Raw genomic sequence first — 19,674 nt, forward strand, 5'->3', positions numbered from 1 at the left:
ATTTTAATTATAAATATGTCATAGTGTTCAAAAACTAGGGTCTGTCACTTCAAAATTATCTCTGTCAATATTACAACATAACTTCACAGGTTGATGTAAACAAATTTACTCAACACCACAGACAAAATTAATAAATTTATTAAAATATACGAAGTAGAAACATAACATTTAAAAAATATTGGACAACTCTCAAATATACAACAAGAATACAGCATTATACAATTGTTATTAACATTTTGGGTATTAAATTAACTCTTATGAAGTGTAGAAATAGGTTGATTATCCTACTCGTCAATAGAAGTCCTAGAAGTCACCATTTTGATTCTGGCCTTTAAAAAGATACAAATATACAAACAGTAATAAAGAATATATACCATTAGGACAAAACTTCGGGTTTTGATTAAATATTCGAAATGTGTACACTCATATAAAAATTTACATGGACTTAACGTGACCAGCACATCAGTAACCAATTTCACTCAAATAGAATTCACCATGTAGATAATAGTATATCACATAGCAACATATTTTTCCAAGTACAATTTCTAATACTTTTCCTACAAACTTTTATAACAATTTAAGTAATATAATTTATCAAATTTAATTTTTGTATAAATGTGATCCAGACAGCAGAATTTACCAATACACGCAGACTCCAAATCTAATGCACAATGAACTATGATTTGGATGCAGATGTAAAAACATCTATTTATGTAAATCTTACACCTTTTGTACTGAATAATATAACAGTGATTCACCATTCCCAAACATTTAGAAATTTCACCTTACGTTTAAAAAAAAAAAAGAGTAGTAAGATTTTTTTAATACAAGTACATTGTATATGAAGACCAAGTATTACATTCAATTCACTGTGCATGCCAAATATATTATTTCAATTTTTTTAAATCTGTGCATGTAACGGTGACACAATTAACAAAATGCTTTGATAAACTTATTTGTGAAATATTTATGAAAAAAGTAACATGAACTGAAGCATTGGATGCATTTAAACTTAATGTACATATTGGTAAATCAAGTAATATTTTATAATTGTAAATCAAGGGCTGAAAGAACATATGACTTTTGAGAAGGATCCTTACATTGCAAATATTCCATCATTTTCAGCTTCTATTAACAAAAAGAACAGAGTAGAAACTTTATAATACATAGAAGACTGTCATGTAAACAATGAAAAAAAACTCCAAATATATTCGACACACAAAAACACAACAAAAAGAAAAATTCCACAAACATGAAGATATATGTACAAAAATTGCAAGTAAATAAGAAGATAAAATAGATATTGTATCTTCCAGGTCTGTTACGCTCAAGCAGAAATGCCTTAAGAAGTTGAATTGATCACCATGACAGTTAATAAAATGAATATATACTAAAACAATAACACAAAAGGTACAGAAAAACTGACTAAAATACCATCACCACAAAATACTGATATCACATTGCTTTAACAACCATTATTTGGAAAAACACATGGACAAAACGTCTGAGTCATGAAAAATTAACATAATAAATTAATTAGCAATATATTAAATACAAAAGCTAAAATGTTGATTTCAAAAAGTAAAATAGAATTTGAAAATAACAATAAAACAACCTTTGCATCAAATATCACAGATATACCTTGGAATATCACAATACAATACAGCAATGGACGGCGGCTTTATAAATGAAACAAATCAGTGTTTATAAAATAAAACACATTTAGGAATACTAAGCTTTATCACAAACGAAAGGTATTAACGAAATATGAGTCCATCTCATCTATAAGTGTCTTAAATTTATTTTTACTCAACATGTAAAATTACATATATCCCATCTCTCAATATGTCTTTAAATGTTTTTATTATACATAATATTACTATGAATAGCATCCTTCCTGTGTATTAATGAACATGATTTTATCCATCACTTATTTCTTTTTGTTTGATTTTCCCTCTTTCTTCCCACCAGAAGGCGCTGGCGTTTCTGCAACAATTTCATCTTTCTTTGGATCGCTTTCACATGATGCCATCAGATCTACAAGTCTTTTCTTTTCAATTTCAAGCTCTGAAAGTTTCTCTTTGGCCTGGGCGAGCTTCTTGTATGCCTCTTTCAGGAACGCTTCGTGTTTCATGCGATCCTTGCTGGAAGATTTCTCGACGAGTTCGATTTCTGCTGCAATTTCCTCCTCCAGCCCCTGAATGTTATCTCTGGTCGTTAACATCTCCTGCGTCTTTTTGGCAAAGTCAGCGCACAAATCATCAAAGTGGTCCTAGATAAATAAAAAATGTTGAAAAGATTAAATTAAAGTGACATACCCTAGTTTTTAAACACTACCGCATATTTTTTACTATTATAATCATACTTTACTTAGATTTTATTGTTTAGATTATCAATTTCTGTACATTTGAAGTGTTTTTGGTCATTCTGGTGTTTTTAATATCACCCAATGCATTTCTCATATTTTTAAAAACGCACGTGCGTCTGAGAAGTAACAGTTATGTAGTCAAGTTTTAGTCTATTTTTAGAGGGTATTTCACCAATTCAAAGTCAAAGACTCATATTTCACTCAATTGTAACTTTATCCAAATGTGTTACAGGTTTGTAGATTAACTAAACTTAGTGTTAATTTTCACGGGTTAAAACTAAGGTATGTTCCTTTAAAGAAAGAAAAGATCTCCTTCAGGAATTTCAAGGAAATGAATCTGTTTTGACAACAATTTGAAATATTGTTTAATGAATTATTAGATTAAATACTGTAATTGCAACATTATGTATAATAATTAAAAAATGACAAAAGTTTGTTTTGTTTAACAACACCACTAAAGCACACAGATTAATTAATCATCGGTTATTGGATGTCAAATAAATTAAAAATGATTGTTTTATTTATCATTGGCTACTGGAAAGAAAGAAAGAAATGTTTTATTTAACGACGCACTCAACACATTTTATGTACGGTTATATGGCATCAGACATATGGTTAAGGACCACACAGATTTTGAGAGGAAACCCGCTGTCGCCACTACATGGGCTACTCTTTCCAATTAGCAGCAAGGGATCTTTTATTTGCGCTTCCCACAGGCAGGATAGCACAAACCATGGCCTTTGTTGAACCAGTTATGGATCACTGGTCTGTGCAAGTGGTTTACACCTACCCATTGAGCCTTGCAGAGCACTCACTCAGGGTTTGGAGTCAGTATCTGGATTAAAAATCCCATGCCTCGACTGGGATCCGAACCCAGTACCTACCAGCCTGTAGACCGATGGCTTAACCACGATGCCACCGAAGCCGGTATATTGGCTACTGGATGTCAACCATTTGGTAACTTGACCTGCCTCATTTTCATTTCGCAATAAGGGATCTTTCATATGCAATTTCCCACAGACAGGACAACACATACCACAGCCTTTGATATACCAGTCATGGGACACTGGTTGGGATGCAAAAAAAACCCCCACCTATCAGAGAATGGCTCCACTGAGAGGATTTGATCTTTTGATCCATGTACCACAGGTGATTTTGCCACCCCCTTTGGCTCAAAATGACAATCCTAGTAAACTAGATTTCCATTACATCCTACATTAAATCCTATTATGAAATTGAGAAATGTTTCTTGATGTTAAAACTCAGACAGTAAAAAGATTTGTATGGAAATGTAATTGGAAAATTAAAACACCACTAACGTTTCAGACACACATATAATGAATACCTTAATCCATAATAAATTACAAAATAGTATTTCACTAGAATAAATCAATCAAACATTTCAATAAAGTCTAATTAATTACTATTTAATATATAATTAAACATAAGAATATGTATATGTTTATATAAAATAATTATATTATTAATTTTTAAAAACATTTTTCGTTTATATAAATTTACCTGTGATGATTCTGGAATATTCTCTGTAGGGGTTGTCTCCCCTTCTTCAAGTCTGTTGAAATATGTTCTCCACAGAGCAGTGCCAGACATGTTTGCCATCATGAAACTCGGAGCCACGGGTCTGCTTAGAACACTTGTTCCTGAAGAAAACGAAAGGCCCATAAATTGACATAACTTTCTTTAATTAATAAAGTTCAATGTGTAAATTACAGACATCATCATTGTTGTAGTTTTGTTCTTTGGTTATGTTTATGGGGGTTTTTTTTAAAAGGGAGATAGAAAATATCTAATTCAGGGAACAATATTTCATGCGAACCATAATTCTGTTTATTTTGTTTAATGACACCACTAGAGCACACTAATTTACTGACCATCGGCTACTGGATGTCAAATATTTGGTAATTCCGACATATTGTCTTAGAGATACAGCATCCCACAGACAGGATAGCACATACCATAGCCTATGATATACCAGTCGTGGTGTACTGGCTGGAATGAGAAACAACCCAATGGGCCCACCGACGGGGATCGATCCTACACTGACCGTGCATTAGGCAAGTGCTTTCATTACCACTGGGCTATATGTCCTGTCCCTTCTAAGGAAATGTTTTATTTAATGACGCACTCAACACATTTTATTTACGGTTATATGGCATCGGATGCCCCTTCTGTACATGTGTTAGTTATAAAACTTTAAATTCACGCGAACTGCCAATCTGTTACGTAGCAATTCGTTAAATTCTAAAATTAAAACTTACAAACTTCAGGATCATCTTAACTTTATTCGTTATGCAAATATAATTTGTGTAACCAAACAATTGGTTACCTAGGTAAAAATCACACCAACCAACTTCTGGTTACCTAAGATTTTGAAATACTGTCCCCTGCTAATTGGTGTCTCTGCCACTGCAATGTAACAATTCTACTGAAGAATTGAACAAAGACCCACTAACCAGCTGTTGAGAATTTCTGACTCAGCTCGTTCGCCATCTTGTCAACAGAGGGCGCTGTTCCCTGGGCTCCAGCCTGTTTAATCTTGTCTTCCAAATCTCCCAGCATGCTTTGCAGTTTGTTGGTCATAGAGAAGTCAGAGTATTTCGAAAGTCTGAAAGTATTTAAACCATAATGAATGAATGAATGAATGGATGGATGGATGGATGGATGGATGGATGGATGGATGGATGGATGGATGAGTGAATGAATGATTTAAGTACATTCCAACAAGAAAACAATTCAGCTATTTTATAACACTATTCTAGCAGAACCACAAGTCCAAGTAACTAGAGCATATGCAGTATAAAATAAATTATCGCGTCTACTTAATATTTTTTAAGGAAGGAAGTGTTTTATTTCACGACGCACTCAACACATTTTATTTATGGTTATATGGCGTCAGACATATGGTTAAGGACCACACAGATATTGAGGGAGGAAACCCACTGTCACCACTTCATGGACTACTCTTTTCTATTATCAGCAAGGGATCTTTTACATGCACCATCCCAGACACGGCCTTTGTTACCCCAGATGTGGAGCACTGGCTGGAATAAGAAATAGCCCAATGTGTCCACCGACGGGGATCAATCCTAGACTGACTGTGCATCAAGCGAACGCTTTACCACTGGGCTACATCCCACCCCTTATTTTTTAAGAGTCACTAAATAATTATGGTAGGAAGGAAGTATTTTATTTAACAAGACACTCAACACCTTTTAATTTATGGTTATAAGGCATCAGACATATGGTTAAGGACCACAAAGATAATGAGAGAGGAAACCTGCTGCAAACCAAACCATGAGACTCTTCAATTAGAAGCAAGGTACTTTTAATATGGAATGAAAACTCGTTTAACATGCCCATATCCACAAAGGTTCAGGCACGCCTACCACGGATCCAACCTCTGACTTCGCCAGTGGAGGGTTCCGTGGCAGGACAAACTTTTAATATGCACCATCCCACAGACAGGATAGGCTTTTGCTACACCAGTTGTGAAGCAGTGACTAAAACGACTAATAGCACAGTGGGCCCACCAACAGAAATCGATCCTGTCTTTATCGCAAATCAGGCAAGAACGTTACCACTCTGTTATGTCCCACTCCAAATAAATACAGTTTCTTTTTTGTTTTTGTTTAACACCACCACTAGAGCACATAGATTTATTAATCATTGGCTACTGGATGTCAAAGAAACATAGTCACAGAGAGGAAACCCGCTACATTTTACCATTAGTTGCAAGGGATCTTTTATATGCACCATCCCAGACAGGATAGCACATACCACGACCTTTGATGTACCATCGTGGTGCACTGGCTGGAACGAGAAATAGTCCAATGGGCCCACCAACGGGGATCGATCCTAGACCAACTGTGCATCAGGCATGTGCTTTACCACTGGGCTACATCCCGCCACTAAATAAGTACAGAGTTCAGGTCTTAAATACTGTAAACTGGACTTATTTTGCAGTTTAACGTGTGCTTAAAGAGATGTCTCAAGTTTTGTGAAATTTACACATCATGAACATGCGCAGTGTTAATTGGGCTTAGAGTAACCAACCTCTGTTCAATTCTCTCCTTGTCGAACTGGACTCCGTGTCCGTCAGTGTTGGGCGACAGTCTGACGTTAAGCAGATCCTCCACCACGCCGAGTTTGGCCTCTTCGTGGTGATCGTTGTTGAACACGGACTGCAGCATCGTGTGGGCAGCCTGCTCGGACCGCGGGTCAGACCGGCCGAGGGCACGGACAGCGCTGGACGACCGACTGAATCTCGAGAAGAACAGGTCGTCACAGACAACGGCCAGAGCGCGCTGGTACTCCTTCATGAAGTCAGGGTTGGTGTCATCTCGCAGGTCACCTAGGAGACAGGTTGAAGGATAGAGAGAGAGAGAATTAATGATATGTTAGTATGAAGGAAAATCGGTTATTGGGCATGCTGGTACTCCTTCATGAAGTCAGGGTTGGTGTCATCTCGCAGGTCACCTAGGAGACAGGTTGGAGGATAGAGAGAGACAGTTAATGATATGTTAGTATGAAGGAAAATCGGTTATTGGGCGCACTGGTACTCCTTCATGAAGTCAGGGTTGGTGTCATCTCGCAGGTCACCTAGGAGACAGGTTGAAGGATAGAGAGAGAGAGAGAGAATTAATGATATGTTAGTATGAAGGAAAATCGGTTATTGGGCATGCTGGTACTCCTTCATGAAGTCAGGGTTGGTGTCATCTCGCAGGTCACCTAGGAGAAAGGTTGGAGGATAGAGAGAGACAGTTAATGATATGTTAGTATGAAGGAAAATCAGTTATTGGGTGTCGCTGGTACTCCTCCTTCATAAAGTCAGGGTTGGTGTCATCTCGTAGGTCACTTAGGAGATGGGTTGGAGGATAGAAAGAGAGAGAATTAATATGTCAGTATGAAGGAAAATTGGCTACTGGGTGAAAAACACTGGTATGTGAATGAATGGATGGATGAATGGATGGAAGTATACATGGATGGATGGATGGATGGATAGATGGACAGATGGATGGATGGATGGATGGATGGATGGATGGATGGATGGATGGATGACTAGAGGGATAGTATGTGGATAGATGAAAGGATGAATGGATGGATATGGATAGATGAATTGATGGATATGGATGGATGGGTGGAAGTATGGATGGATGGTTAAGTTTGTTTTATTTAACTACGCCACTAGAGCACATTGATTTTTTTATCTTATCATCGGATATTGGACGTCAAACATATGGTCATTCTTACACTGTTTTTAAGAGGAAACCCGCTGTCACCACATATACTACTCTTTTACGACAGGCAGAAAGGGATCATTTATTTGCACTTTCCACAGGCAGGATAGCACAAACCATGGTCAGTGCAAGTGGTTTACACCTACCCATTGAGCCTTGCGGAGCACTCACTCAGGGTTTGGAGTCGGTATAACCACGCCGCCAGTATATGGATGGATGGATGGATGGATGGATGGATATGTATGTATGTATGGATGGAAGAAGAAGAAGAAGTTTTGTTTTATTTAACGACGCCGCTAGAGCACATTGATTTTTTATCTTATCATCGGCTATTGGACGTCAAACATATGGTCATTCTGACACTGTTTTTCAGAGGAAACCCGCTGTCGCCACATAGGCTACTCTTTTACGACAGGCAGCAAGGGATCTTTTATTTGCGCTTCCCACAGGCAGGATAGCACAAACCATGGCCTTTGTTGAACCAGTTATGGATCACTGGTCGGTGCAAGTGGTTTACACCTACCCATTAAGCCTTGCGGAGCACTCACTCAGGGTTTGGAGTCGGTATCTGGATTAAAAATCCCATGCCTCGACTGGGATCCGAACCCAGTACCTACCAGCCTGTAGACCGATGACCTGCCACGACGCCACCGAGGCCGGTATATGTATGGATGGATGGATGGATGGATGGATGGATGGATGAATGGGTGGATGGATGGAGGGATGGATGGATGAATGGGTGGGAGCAAGGATGGATGGATGAATGGATGGATGTTTGGATGGATGGATGGATGGATGGATGGATGAATGGATGAATTGATGGATGGATGGATGGATGAACTGATGGATGATTGGATGGATGGATGGATGGATGGATGGATGGATGGATGGATAGAATGGATGGATGGATGGATGGATAGAATGGATGGATGGGATGGATGGATAGATGGATGGATGGATGATTGGATGTCAAATTAACTTGTTGGTCTGCTCCAACATCTAACAGAAAAAGTACAGTTTAACATGCTATCATATACACAATACTACTGCATATATCACAAATATAAACATCTGGCTACACTTTTATTTTAAAACTTTTACTTATATTTCAAAGTCTAGTATTTCATCACTATAATCACTGAAATAATTTGACAATGTAGTATTTAATTTCCATGAAACAATAATCACTGGAAGAGTTAAAGAAACCGATCTTACCAGATTTAATATGAGCCATGCAGTGAACGAGGACCAGGACGAATTCTCCCACTGCGTCGAGGCGCGCTGTTCGCACGTACAGGATGCGGTTGTTGGCATCGAAATGGAAGGAGTTGCGGTAGAGGTTTTGGCTGAGGTTGTTGTTGGGCGGAATCTTGTCTGCCAGGAGGATGGTGATTGGGTGGTGGCGGCAGTGGGACGCCACAAGATCTGACACAAACACGCCAAATTTGTACACAACGAATGTTCTAGCATTCACTTTATTGAGGTCCACTGGTTCTAGCTGGGTGTCTTTGGTCCATTCGGCATCTTTGGCATCAATAGTTGGGTCACCTGTATGACAGATAAAATTAAATATCAAAGATAAATTAGTCTTTCAAGCACAGGCATACAAGTGTTATTTCACTAATGTTACATGCTATATGTTATATATGCAGTATACATCTCACCATTTAAAATAGATTCTAATCTTGGTGTGTATTATATACAGAGAAAAAGACTACAGGAGTAGCTATTAGATATCATTTTTAATAAAGCGAAACTGAGTTGGTAGTGTGGGGTTTTTTCTCATCTTTTAAAAACTATAACTTATTTAAAGTGGACACACTTGTATATTTAACTTATACACCACCGAAAGCAATCACTTTCTGTAGTGTTAATTTTGGTGGACAGTTTGTCTCTGACATCTGGGTCATTCTCAATAAGCAGCCAATCAGATGTCTTTAAATCAAATACCAACATATGTGGACTATTAATGTGTGATACCACTAATATCACAGTGTTCTTTCCAACATTTCCCATTCGGCCTGAACAGGATAAAGCCGATATCCTACGCCATTAACTAGTTATAATTTTTTATCCTGCATTCCATAAAAATTAAGGGGGAAACTATTATTTCCGTTATTTCAGCTCCATTGTACAATGACCTAGAGGTCAAATGAGCTATTTTTCTAATTTAGCTATTACATGCATGATGTCATAAATCATAATCTACTAGTATAGGCTATGTTTATGACAAGCCTAGAGCTTGTTTTTCTAATCAAATACCAACATAATTCTGTGAAATATTACTGTGTGATACCACAAGTACCACACGGTGTTCTTTCCAAAAGGTGTATAACAAACCCAATCTCACCAGAGGCGGTCCTGGAGCCTGCTTTGGTGACTCCGTCAGCAAGAGTTGTCTTCATCTGCTCCAGTTTCTGGTAGAGTGGCGACGCCACCAGCAACGCCATTAGCTCGGACTCGTTGAGTGGGGCGGCCATTGTGTATGAGGGAGGTAACTCTGTCTGGTCCGGGACGGGAGGTTGTTCGATGTCTCCCACGCGTGATGACCGCCCCGCTGGGTCTGGTCTCTCACTGAACAGCTGGTCAATGTTCAGAGCCTCGTTTAGTGTCAGCATCTGAAACAATGGGTTACTGGGTTATTGGTTTGTATAGCAGGTATGGAATTCTGTTATCATATTTCACTTTCAGTACATTACACATTTGCAAAACAAGTTATTTCCATCTCAATCATGAAATATGGAATTCTGACATCAGTCTGAGTGCATTAAACATTTTTAAAACAAGATATTTCCATGTCTATCATGAAATCAATATGCTTTAGTGATGTCGTTAAATAAAATAAAAATTAGTTTGTTTTGTTATCATGATTTCATCATCAATTCCTTTAGTAATATCAGATTTTAAGCACACAAAAAAGAAGCTTGGAAGACTGAAAATATCATTAAATTTATAAACATAAGCACATAAAATATCTGACAACTTTTGTTTATGCCTTGCAAAAAAATACATAAAAAACAACAACATAGAACAAAAGACAAGAAAAACACAAAATTAAAACATTATCAACTGACAAAAACACAAGACAGAAACACAAAAGTAAAACAAAAGCTGTTCAAACACAAAGGAAACAAACATAGATATACATGTATACAGAAATGTTAAGTAAAAAAAACCCAACAGATAACACTAAAGATACAGACTCTCAAAGTAGAAACACCAAAGAATACAATACAGGAGGAAAACAAAGATGTACAAACACAAAAGATAAAAACCCCCGAAAAAGTCTTAACACCAAAGATGCACATAAAAGATACAAACACAGAAACCTAAGATGTATAACATAAAAAAACTAAGAAACAAAAAAGTCAGAACACCAAAGATACACGTAACACCAGACATACTAACACTCAAAACAAAGAAACAGAACACCAAAGAGACACATAATACCAAAGACATACAAACACTCAAAACAAAGAAGTACAAACTACAATGTCTTTATTGGCAATGGATAAAAAGATGCACTTTCATATCACCATTCCAATTAAGGGATGGTCCGGCTTCATATTATGTAAAGACACAAAAGTGAATCTGTGAAAATAATAAATTTGGATGCAATGGAATCCTTTATTTGTTCCAAGGTTTTAATGACTGGCCAAATCAGCAGTTGAGATTGATGCTTAATCAGGCAATCTCATGGAAATTATTGTGTCTGATGGAAAAAATGTAGCAGGAGTGTCCATAACACCAAAGACATAAAAAAAAACACCAAAACTAGGAAACACAAACGTCAAAACACAAAAAGATGACCATAACACCAAAGACAAACAAAGACCCCCCCCCCCCCCACAAATGTCAGAGCACCAAAGATGACATAACACCAAAGACAAAGAAACACAAAGAAACAGAAAAGTCAGAGCACCAAAGATGACCAACCATAACACCAAAGACAAAGAAACACATAAGTCAGAGCACCAAAGATGACCGACCATAACACCAAAGACAAAGAAACACGTAAGTCAGAGCACCAAAGATGACCACAGCACCAAAGACAAACAAACATAAACAAACACAAAAGTCAGAGCACCAAAGAAGATGTTTACCTCATCAGCCTTGAGGTGTTCCCTCTCACTGTTCTGCCTGTGTTCCAACTCCCTCCTCTGTTCTTCTGTGTTTTCCTTCAGCTCCTTCTCCTTATCTTTCATCTTTGCCTCCTTGCGTTTCTTCAGTCTCTCCTGCAGACTGCTGTGCATGCGCAGCCGGTCGGCCTCCATCTTGTTCACCAGCTGCTGCGTGTCCTTCTCGTGCTGCTGTAGCAGCCGCTGCTGGTCATCCTCACTCGCTCCTTCACCCTTCAATCGCTCCATATCATCCTGAGAAATACACGGGTAATATAATAGATATAAATAGTGCATAAAACTAACAGATAAGATTTAAGCACTAATTTGATTTTCAGTGTATTAAAATATCCCGTTTTAATTTTTGTGGGTTTGTTTTTCTAATACTTTAAAGTATTATTTGTTAACAAAACATATATAAACATGTATTCCATTGTGTTATATTATGTTGTTGTATTGTTTGTGTTGTGTTGTGTCGTGTGGTGTGGTGTTATGCTCCGAATGAATTGGATTGGGTTTTTTTTTTTTTTTTTAATGCTTCCCTTGCATAACAAATACAAAATATATATAAGGGGAGATAACTACAAACTGTAACTGCACTGGAAATCTGATGTGTTAATGAATTCCTTATCAGTTTTCATGATATACTAATATAATTAAAATTAAATTTGAGTGATAAATACAAAATATTTTTGGGGGAAGGTAACTACATAATTGCATTGGAGATGAGGTTTTTTTTTAAATTAATAATTGGGTTTTTTGGGTTTTTTTTATTTGACACAAATACTTTCAATGTTCTGTGATATAACTACAGTTTTTTTGCATTGAAGATGAGGATAAATACAAAATATTTTTTGGGGAAGGTTTTTTAATTAATAATTTCAGTGATACATGTACCTTCAGTTTCTGTGAGGTAAACTGCATAACTGCATTGGAGATGAGTTTTATTTAATGACAAATTTCAGTGACCCACGTACCTTGAGTTTCTGTTTCCTCTCTTTGAGCAGCTCCTCCTTCCTCTTGTTGAGAGAGTCCACATTACGCTCGTGCTTTGCCTTCTCTCTCTGGGTTTCCTCTTCAAGCTCTCTCATGTAGCCAGTCATCTCAGCATCAACACGCTCCTTTTCACTTCTCTCAAATTCTGAAACCAGATCATGTTATGATCAGGCACACAGTGGTTAGGCATTTAGCTTTAGAGCTGGTAGGTACAGGGTTTGCATCCCAGTACAGGCTCTCATGCACAACAAGGTTGAATGGTTCATTGGGAAGGTGTAAGGCCAGTACCCAAATTTCTTTTCCACTAACAATTAAAGGAAGGAAGGAAATGTTTTATTTAACGACGCACTCAACACATTGTATTTACGGTTATATGGTGTTGGACATATGGTTAAGGACCACACAGATATTGAGGGAGGAAAAACGCTATCCCCACTTCATGGGTTACTCTTTTCAATTAACAGCAAGGGATCTTTTATATGTACCATCCCACAGACAGGGTAGTACATACCACAGCCTTTGATATACCAGTCGTGGTGCACTGGCTGTGACGAGAAATAGCCCAATGGGCCCACCGACGGGGATCGATCCCAGACTAACCGCGCAATGAGTGGGCACTTTACCACTGGGATACATCCCGCCCCACTAACAATTAATCCCCAGTTTGTGACATTTTTTTTTTTTTTTATTGTTTTATCATACAGTCCCCTTTCTTTTCTTTAAGGATTCAATTACCATAAATTTACTTATGGTTTTAATCTCATTAGTCTGGGGCACAATATCCAATATTAGAGTGGTGCGTGATATCGTAACATTTACCTTCCTGTTCTTTTTTCAGTGCCAGTTCCCGTTCTTTCCGCTGCTGCTCCAGCTGACGTTTGACGTTTTCCAGTTCTTCAGCGGCCACCTCGGCCTGCTTAGCATCATCTTCACCAGACGCAAAGTGTCGCAGAGCATCAGCATACTCCTGTAGTCGAAACAAGATCATGTCATATCCAGTAAAAAGGAAAACAGTCTCTTATCATCATCTACACTGCAGATTCATATGAATCACGTCATGTTCCTATAGCCAGAAATAACATCATGTTCCTATAGCCAGGAATGACATCATGTTCCTATAGTCAGGAATGACATCATGTTCCTAGCCAGGACGCTCATAAAATTCAACTAACTTTCCAGAAGAAGTAAGTTGTGTTATTTAATTAAACTTTTGTTAATCATAATATAGAAAGTTTGTATGTAATAAATACAGAACCACATAGTTGTTTTGCCATGTTTTTTATTGCACTCGTTTCTAGTGTGCAAGATTTATATCACTCACACTATGCAGTTTCATGGTATAATATTCTTGAGCACTATAAACTTGTGCAATAAATAACATGTCAAAAGAAACATACCATGGCCTTTGATATACCAGTCGTGGTGCACTGGCTGGAACAAGAAATAGCCCAATGGGCCCACCAACAGGGATTGATCCCAGACCAACCGTGCATCGATTGAGCACTTTACCACTGGACTACCTCCTGCCCCCAAACACTATGCAGTTTCATGGTATAATATTCTTGCGCACTATAAACTTGTGCAATAAATAACATGGCAAAACAACTGGAATGTGGTTCTGTCTATTAATATACCAGTCATAGGCACTGATCCTATGACACCTCAAAGGACCATTCAACCACTGAACTACATCCCGACCGAGGGGATTTATGATTGCATGCTATACTACATTTTTTAAATATTGTATTGCACACATATAAATTCTGTCTGATAAACTATCAAATTTTCTGCCACAAAATGCTGATACTATGACTATAAAATGGCATCGTGTTTACCATGTAGTGTTTCTCCTTGAGGTTGAGTTTGGCTCTAGCATACTCCACATTCCAGTCTGCGAGCGCCCCCCGCTTGATGTCACCCTCCTCTTTAGCCAGATGTCGGTCAAGCTCAGACAGCTCCATGTGTTGACGATTCAGCAATTCAGTCCGGCGATCCTGAAACTCCTGAGGGCTGAGGCCAAGCTTCTGAATAACAACAATTCAGCATTTATAACCGCAGTGAAACCCTGTCTAAACCAGATCACACCGGAGACCTCAGAGTCAGATCTAGGGGGGAGCCAGGGGCCTGGCCCCCCCCCCCTAAATTTTGCGATAGTTATAATTTTATTATATATTTATTTTCATTTTTTTTACGATCCCCCTCCAAACCTCCCCTAAAGTTCCTTGGCATTCCACCTCATGTCACTGGAGCCCCCCCTAAATGGATTTACTGGATCCGCTACTGGACCTAATATTTATCCCATTTAGACAGGATCTGGTGTATAGAGGCTTGCCAGTTTTGACAGGATTCCAGTTTGTTCAGGGTATGGTTTAGACAGGTTTCACTGTACAAACTTTCTCTTGTTTCTGATTAGATGACATCAATGTTATCCTTCAATAAAATGCAGAAACTGAAGTTAAATGGTGAAAACAATGTTTGATATACATGTAGCTTAGAGCCGGCCATATGGGAGATCAGTCTCTATTTGTACTGATTGTGTCACCTTCTTTAAATCAAAATTATTATTATTATTATTATTATTCCTTTGGACATACCCAGTTATTGTTGTCTACCCTTGATATGCTCCCAGTATTTATCGGCTTTAATACTAATGAACTAATCACTAGGCACAATGGCCAATAAAATCACTCACTGTATTCCTCATGGATCGAAAATTAAAAGAAACAATGATGGCAACTGACACAGCTAAGTTATGAATTAAAATAGATCAGGGGCTGTACCGATGGGAGTTTGTTGGTGCTGGATAATAATTATTGCTTATTGCTATTGGCCGAAGTTATAATTTATATTTTTGATTTTGATTTTATTTGTTGCAAAAATTACTGGTTTACAATTACTGCAGGCAAAACTGCCATAGGTGAACATTTCGCCTAAGGTAAACACCTTTCAAAATTGCTGTAGATAACAAATTCTTTAAGTTCGAGATTTGGTCCCACATTTTCTAAGCTATCTTAGCGCTACGAATTCGTAAAACCATAGTAGGCTATAACATGACTATGGAGTGTGCTACAATGATGTCGAAGCCTATGAAGGTTGTATGATTTTGCGGCGCTAAGATAGCTTTGAAAATCCCTGGCCAGAATCCTGTGTGTTACCTGCAGTGCTGTCAGCTCATCCTGGTGACGTTTCAACATGGAGTCACGCTCATTTTCATACTTGTCGTGAAGTTTAGCCATTGCATCATCCACCATTACCTTCTTCAGAGCAGCGTAACGGTTGTCGAGATCTCTCATTTCCTGTAAGAAAAGTAGAATAAAACATTTTTAAAATGTAACGACTTAATGGTTTATAAAAGTACTTCCACATTTTGGGCACTTTTAAAAGTGTTCTGAAAGTAGCTTGTAGTAACCTCCTCTCAAAGGGAGCAAGTAAAAAAGTTAGGGAAAGTACGAGAATGTTCCCATTCTGTAATACCTATCATACTCTCTCACCTAATTGCATTCTGTCCACCCCCACCTCACCCAACCCTATCCCACCCTTCAAAAGCCACTTGATCTGAAGACCAATGAGTGGATTAAGTCTTCGATTTTGTCACGGGTATCTGTTCTGACACTCAATAGCCAATTAGTATTTTTGTGCTGGGGTGTCATTAAACATCCATTCATTCATTCTGGACGGGCAGGACATAGCACAGTGGTAAAGCATTCGCTTGATGCGCGGTTGGTCTAGGATCGATCCCGTCGGTGGGCCCACTGGGCTATTTCTCATTCCAGCCAGTGCTCCACAATTGGTGTAACAAAGGCTGTGGTATGTACTCTCCTGTCTGTGGGATGGTGCATATAAAAGATCCCTTGCTGCTAATCGAAAAGAGTAGCCCATGAAGTGGTGACAGCAGGTTTTCTCTCTCAATATCTGTGTGGTCCTTAACCATATGTCTGATGCCATATAACCATAAATAAAATATGTCGAGTACGTCGTTAAATAAAACATTTCCTTCCTTCCTTCATTCTGATTGTAGTCACACAATTTGTACTTCTTTTCAATTAATGTTTTATTCTGGTCATGCTTTTGTTGCTTTCCCCTTTCAAATCATAGTTGTTTGGTATATAATGGTGATTCAACATTATAACATGATAAATTTTTTATGGAGAGTATGCTTTCCAGTATCAATACCCAAAGGGAACCAATTAAAATACGTAAATGACAACAAAAACAAGGTTTCCATTCAAGATAACTATATATAATTATACACAAGTAGCAAATGCACAAGAAATTAAAAGTAATTTATATAGAATTCTGTAAATAATGTTTATGTTAAATCAAATATATAATTATGCTCAATAAAATTACAAGACACTCAATTTCTAAACTTTACTTAATTTTGTTTTAGCTTTTGTTGTTTACTAATATTACTATTGCCAAATTTACAAAGTGTTTTAAAAATGCTTAAACACCAGCATTTAAGAATTACAGGCTTCATAAAACCGTTCCCTGTCTAATATTGCTGATTTACCTGTGCATGTCTGTTGGCCAGAACAGCTTTGACGACTTTATCAGTGTCTTCGCGTCCGTTCTCTTTAATACCTTCCTCTATAGCTTTCTTCTCAACCTCCTTTGCCTGGTTTAACAAAAAACAATATTACATTCAACAAATTCTGAAATATCCAAGGATGTTAGGAAAACATCAAGTTTATTAGCCTTAAAACTTTTAAATTTGCTGAAAATGAATGACATAATTGTTCTGATGAGGCTAGAAGTACCTTTGAGTTGCCTAGATTAACCTATTCACATTAGTTTATCGCATTAGATACAGGTTACATATCTGAAAACACATCTTGGACACCAAGTATCCATGTGCTAGCATGGATGCTATTATGTAATGTAAAGATGTACTGGCTGGTGCATGGTATTTCAATAACAATATAATTTCAATGAAGAGTGTTCTGTGTACTTTCTATTTTAAGCCAAGGATTTTTGGGGAAACTACAGTTTCACCTTAATGGCAGCACATTACTATTTTGATATTATCATATTAATTACATAGAACAGAGGCAGATCTAGGGGGCCCCACCCTAAATTTTGTGACAGTTATAATATATCAATTTTTTTTTTTTTTACGATTCCCCTCCAAACCTCCCCCAAAGTTTCCTTGGCATTCCCCCTCATATCACTGCCCCACCCCCCCCCCCCCCCACCCCTGGAATTTTCTGGATCTGCCACTGAAGGATATCGGATTGATCATGTGAAGTAAGAATGAAAAATTCCTGTGATGAGAATTGCTGAGAATCCCAGACCTGTTTGAGTCTTATTTCCTCAAGTTCCTTCTGCTGCTCCAGCATCTCCCTGGTCATCTCGGACTCCTGCTTGTGGCGCAGTTTGTCGAATCTGCGCTTTCTCCGCTGAGCCAGCTGGTCTCTCAGGGTGAGAGTCTGACGGACGCGGTTGCTGTGTAACCGCTCTTCAAGGTCATCCAGTTCTTGCTGGTGGGAAGCCAACAGCTAAAGAAATTGGGAAAGACAAATAGTTGAAAGTTAATTGCTGTATGTTAGAGGCGTCTGAGAATTCTGAGAAATGAGTTTAGTTTGTATATTGCTCGCACAGGTTTAGTTTTATATAATTAATTTTTTGTTTGTGCATTAATTTAGGACATCATTTACATGGTCATGATAGGTTAAGTAAACAAGAAACATGTTAATGGATTTTGTTTTTGTATAACCCGTAATTAGTTAAATCTCAGAAACCCGCAATTTTCAAATCTCAGAGACCTGTGGTAAATTATTGGTGCTTTTCTACTCGAGAAGGAAATAAACCTCATTTCATTTTTAAAATGAATGTCAAACCAAATATACTATTAATAACAATTAGGTAACATATAGGGATGGGACATTCACTTAAAAAGCTGAAATGATCTTTAAAACGTCTACCACATTTAAATAAAAGTAATTTTTAAGCATTTCTGATCAAATAAAATCTACACAAAGCTGAACTGAACAAATCTGAAAACTCATATCCTTGAACATATTTCAGGTATTTAACACAGTTATATAGACCCAACATCAACTATCTTTTCCCCATAAGCACACCACACCATCTAAAATATGAAGTTTGTTTTGTTTAATGGCACCACTAGAGCACAATGATATATTAATCATCGGCTATTGGATGTCAAACATTTGGTTATTCTGACATAGTCTTAGCGAGGAAACCCGCTACATTTTTCAATTAGTTGCAAGGGATTTTTTATATGAAAGAATGGCTCATACCACAGCCTTTGATATACCAGTGGTGGTGCACTGGCTGGAACAAGAAATAGCCCAATGGGCCCCCGACGGGGATTGATTACCAACCGACTGCACATCAAGCGAAGGCTTTACCACTGGGCTACGTCCCGTCCAAAGCTAACCATCTAATTCCATTTATATAATATAAATACTGTGATCTACTAACCGTGGCCAGCTGGTCTTTGTTGAGGTCAGTACTTGCAGAATGATGGAGATGAAACCTATAGACCCCTCCATTGGACCAGTAGGGAACTAGTAATATAAATACTGTGATCTACTAACCGCGGCCAGCTGGTCTTTGTTGAGGTCAGTATGTGCAGAATGATGGAGATGAAACCTATAGACCCCTCCATTGGACCAGTAGGGAACTAGTAATATAAATACTGTGATCTACTAACCGCGGCCAGCTGGTCTTTGTTGAGGTCAGTACGTGCGGCCGCCTCTGCCGCGAGTCTGTTCCTTGTTTCTTGAAGAGTTCTCTCCTGCTCGTCGTCCAGCTGTTTCTTGAGTTCCTTCTCAGACTTGACCGTCTCCTGGTCCAGACTGGACACCATCTGGTCACGCTCCTTGATCTGTCGTTTACGCATCTCCTCCTTAGCACGCTCCTAGAATAGAGTAGGAGAGGAAGATTTGGTTTTAATGATACCTCAATA

At 38.0% G+C, this 19,674-nt stretch overlaps 1 protein-coding gene across 1 annotated transcript in view; it reads right to left on the reverse strand.

The window, feature by feature from the left end:
• Positions 1–122: 122 nt before the first annotated feature.
• Positions 123–19,674, reverse strand: part of LOC121388636 — a 207,172-nt gene continuing 187,620 nt past the window's right edge. The window contains 14 exon segments of the mRNA XM_041520062.1: positions 123–2,272; positions 3,890–4,029; positions 4,843–4,994; positions 6,443–6,740; positions 8,842–9,174; positions 9,977–10,244; positions 11,730–11,999; positions 12,722–12,885; positions 13,560–13,707; positions 14,576–14,764; positions 15,896–16,036; positions 17,254–17,358; positions 18,035–18,238; positions 19,420–19,626. Coding sequence (XP_041375996.1) covers positions 1,931–2,272; positions 3,890–4,029; positions 4,843–4,994; positions 6,443–6,740; positions 8,842–9,174; positions 9,977–10,244; positions 11,730–11,999; positions 12,722–12,885; positions 13,560–13,707; positions 14,576–14,764; positions 15,896–16,036; positions 17,254–17,358; positions 18,035–18,238; positions 19,420–19,626 — 2,961 coding nt within the window. The 3' untranslated portion in view covers positions 123–1,930.

Source organism: Gigantopelta aegis, chromosome 2 (genome assembly GCF_016097555.1).
Source record: "Gigantopelta aegis isolate Gae_Host chromosome 2, Gae_host_genome, whole genome shotgun sequence".
Taxonomy (NCBI): domain Eukaryota; kingdom Metazoa; phylum Mollusca; class Gastropoda; order Neomphalida; family Peltospiridae; genus Gigantopelta; species Gigantopelta aegis.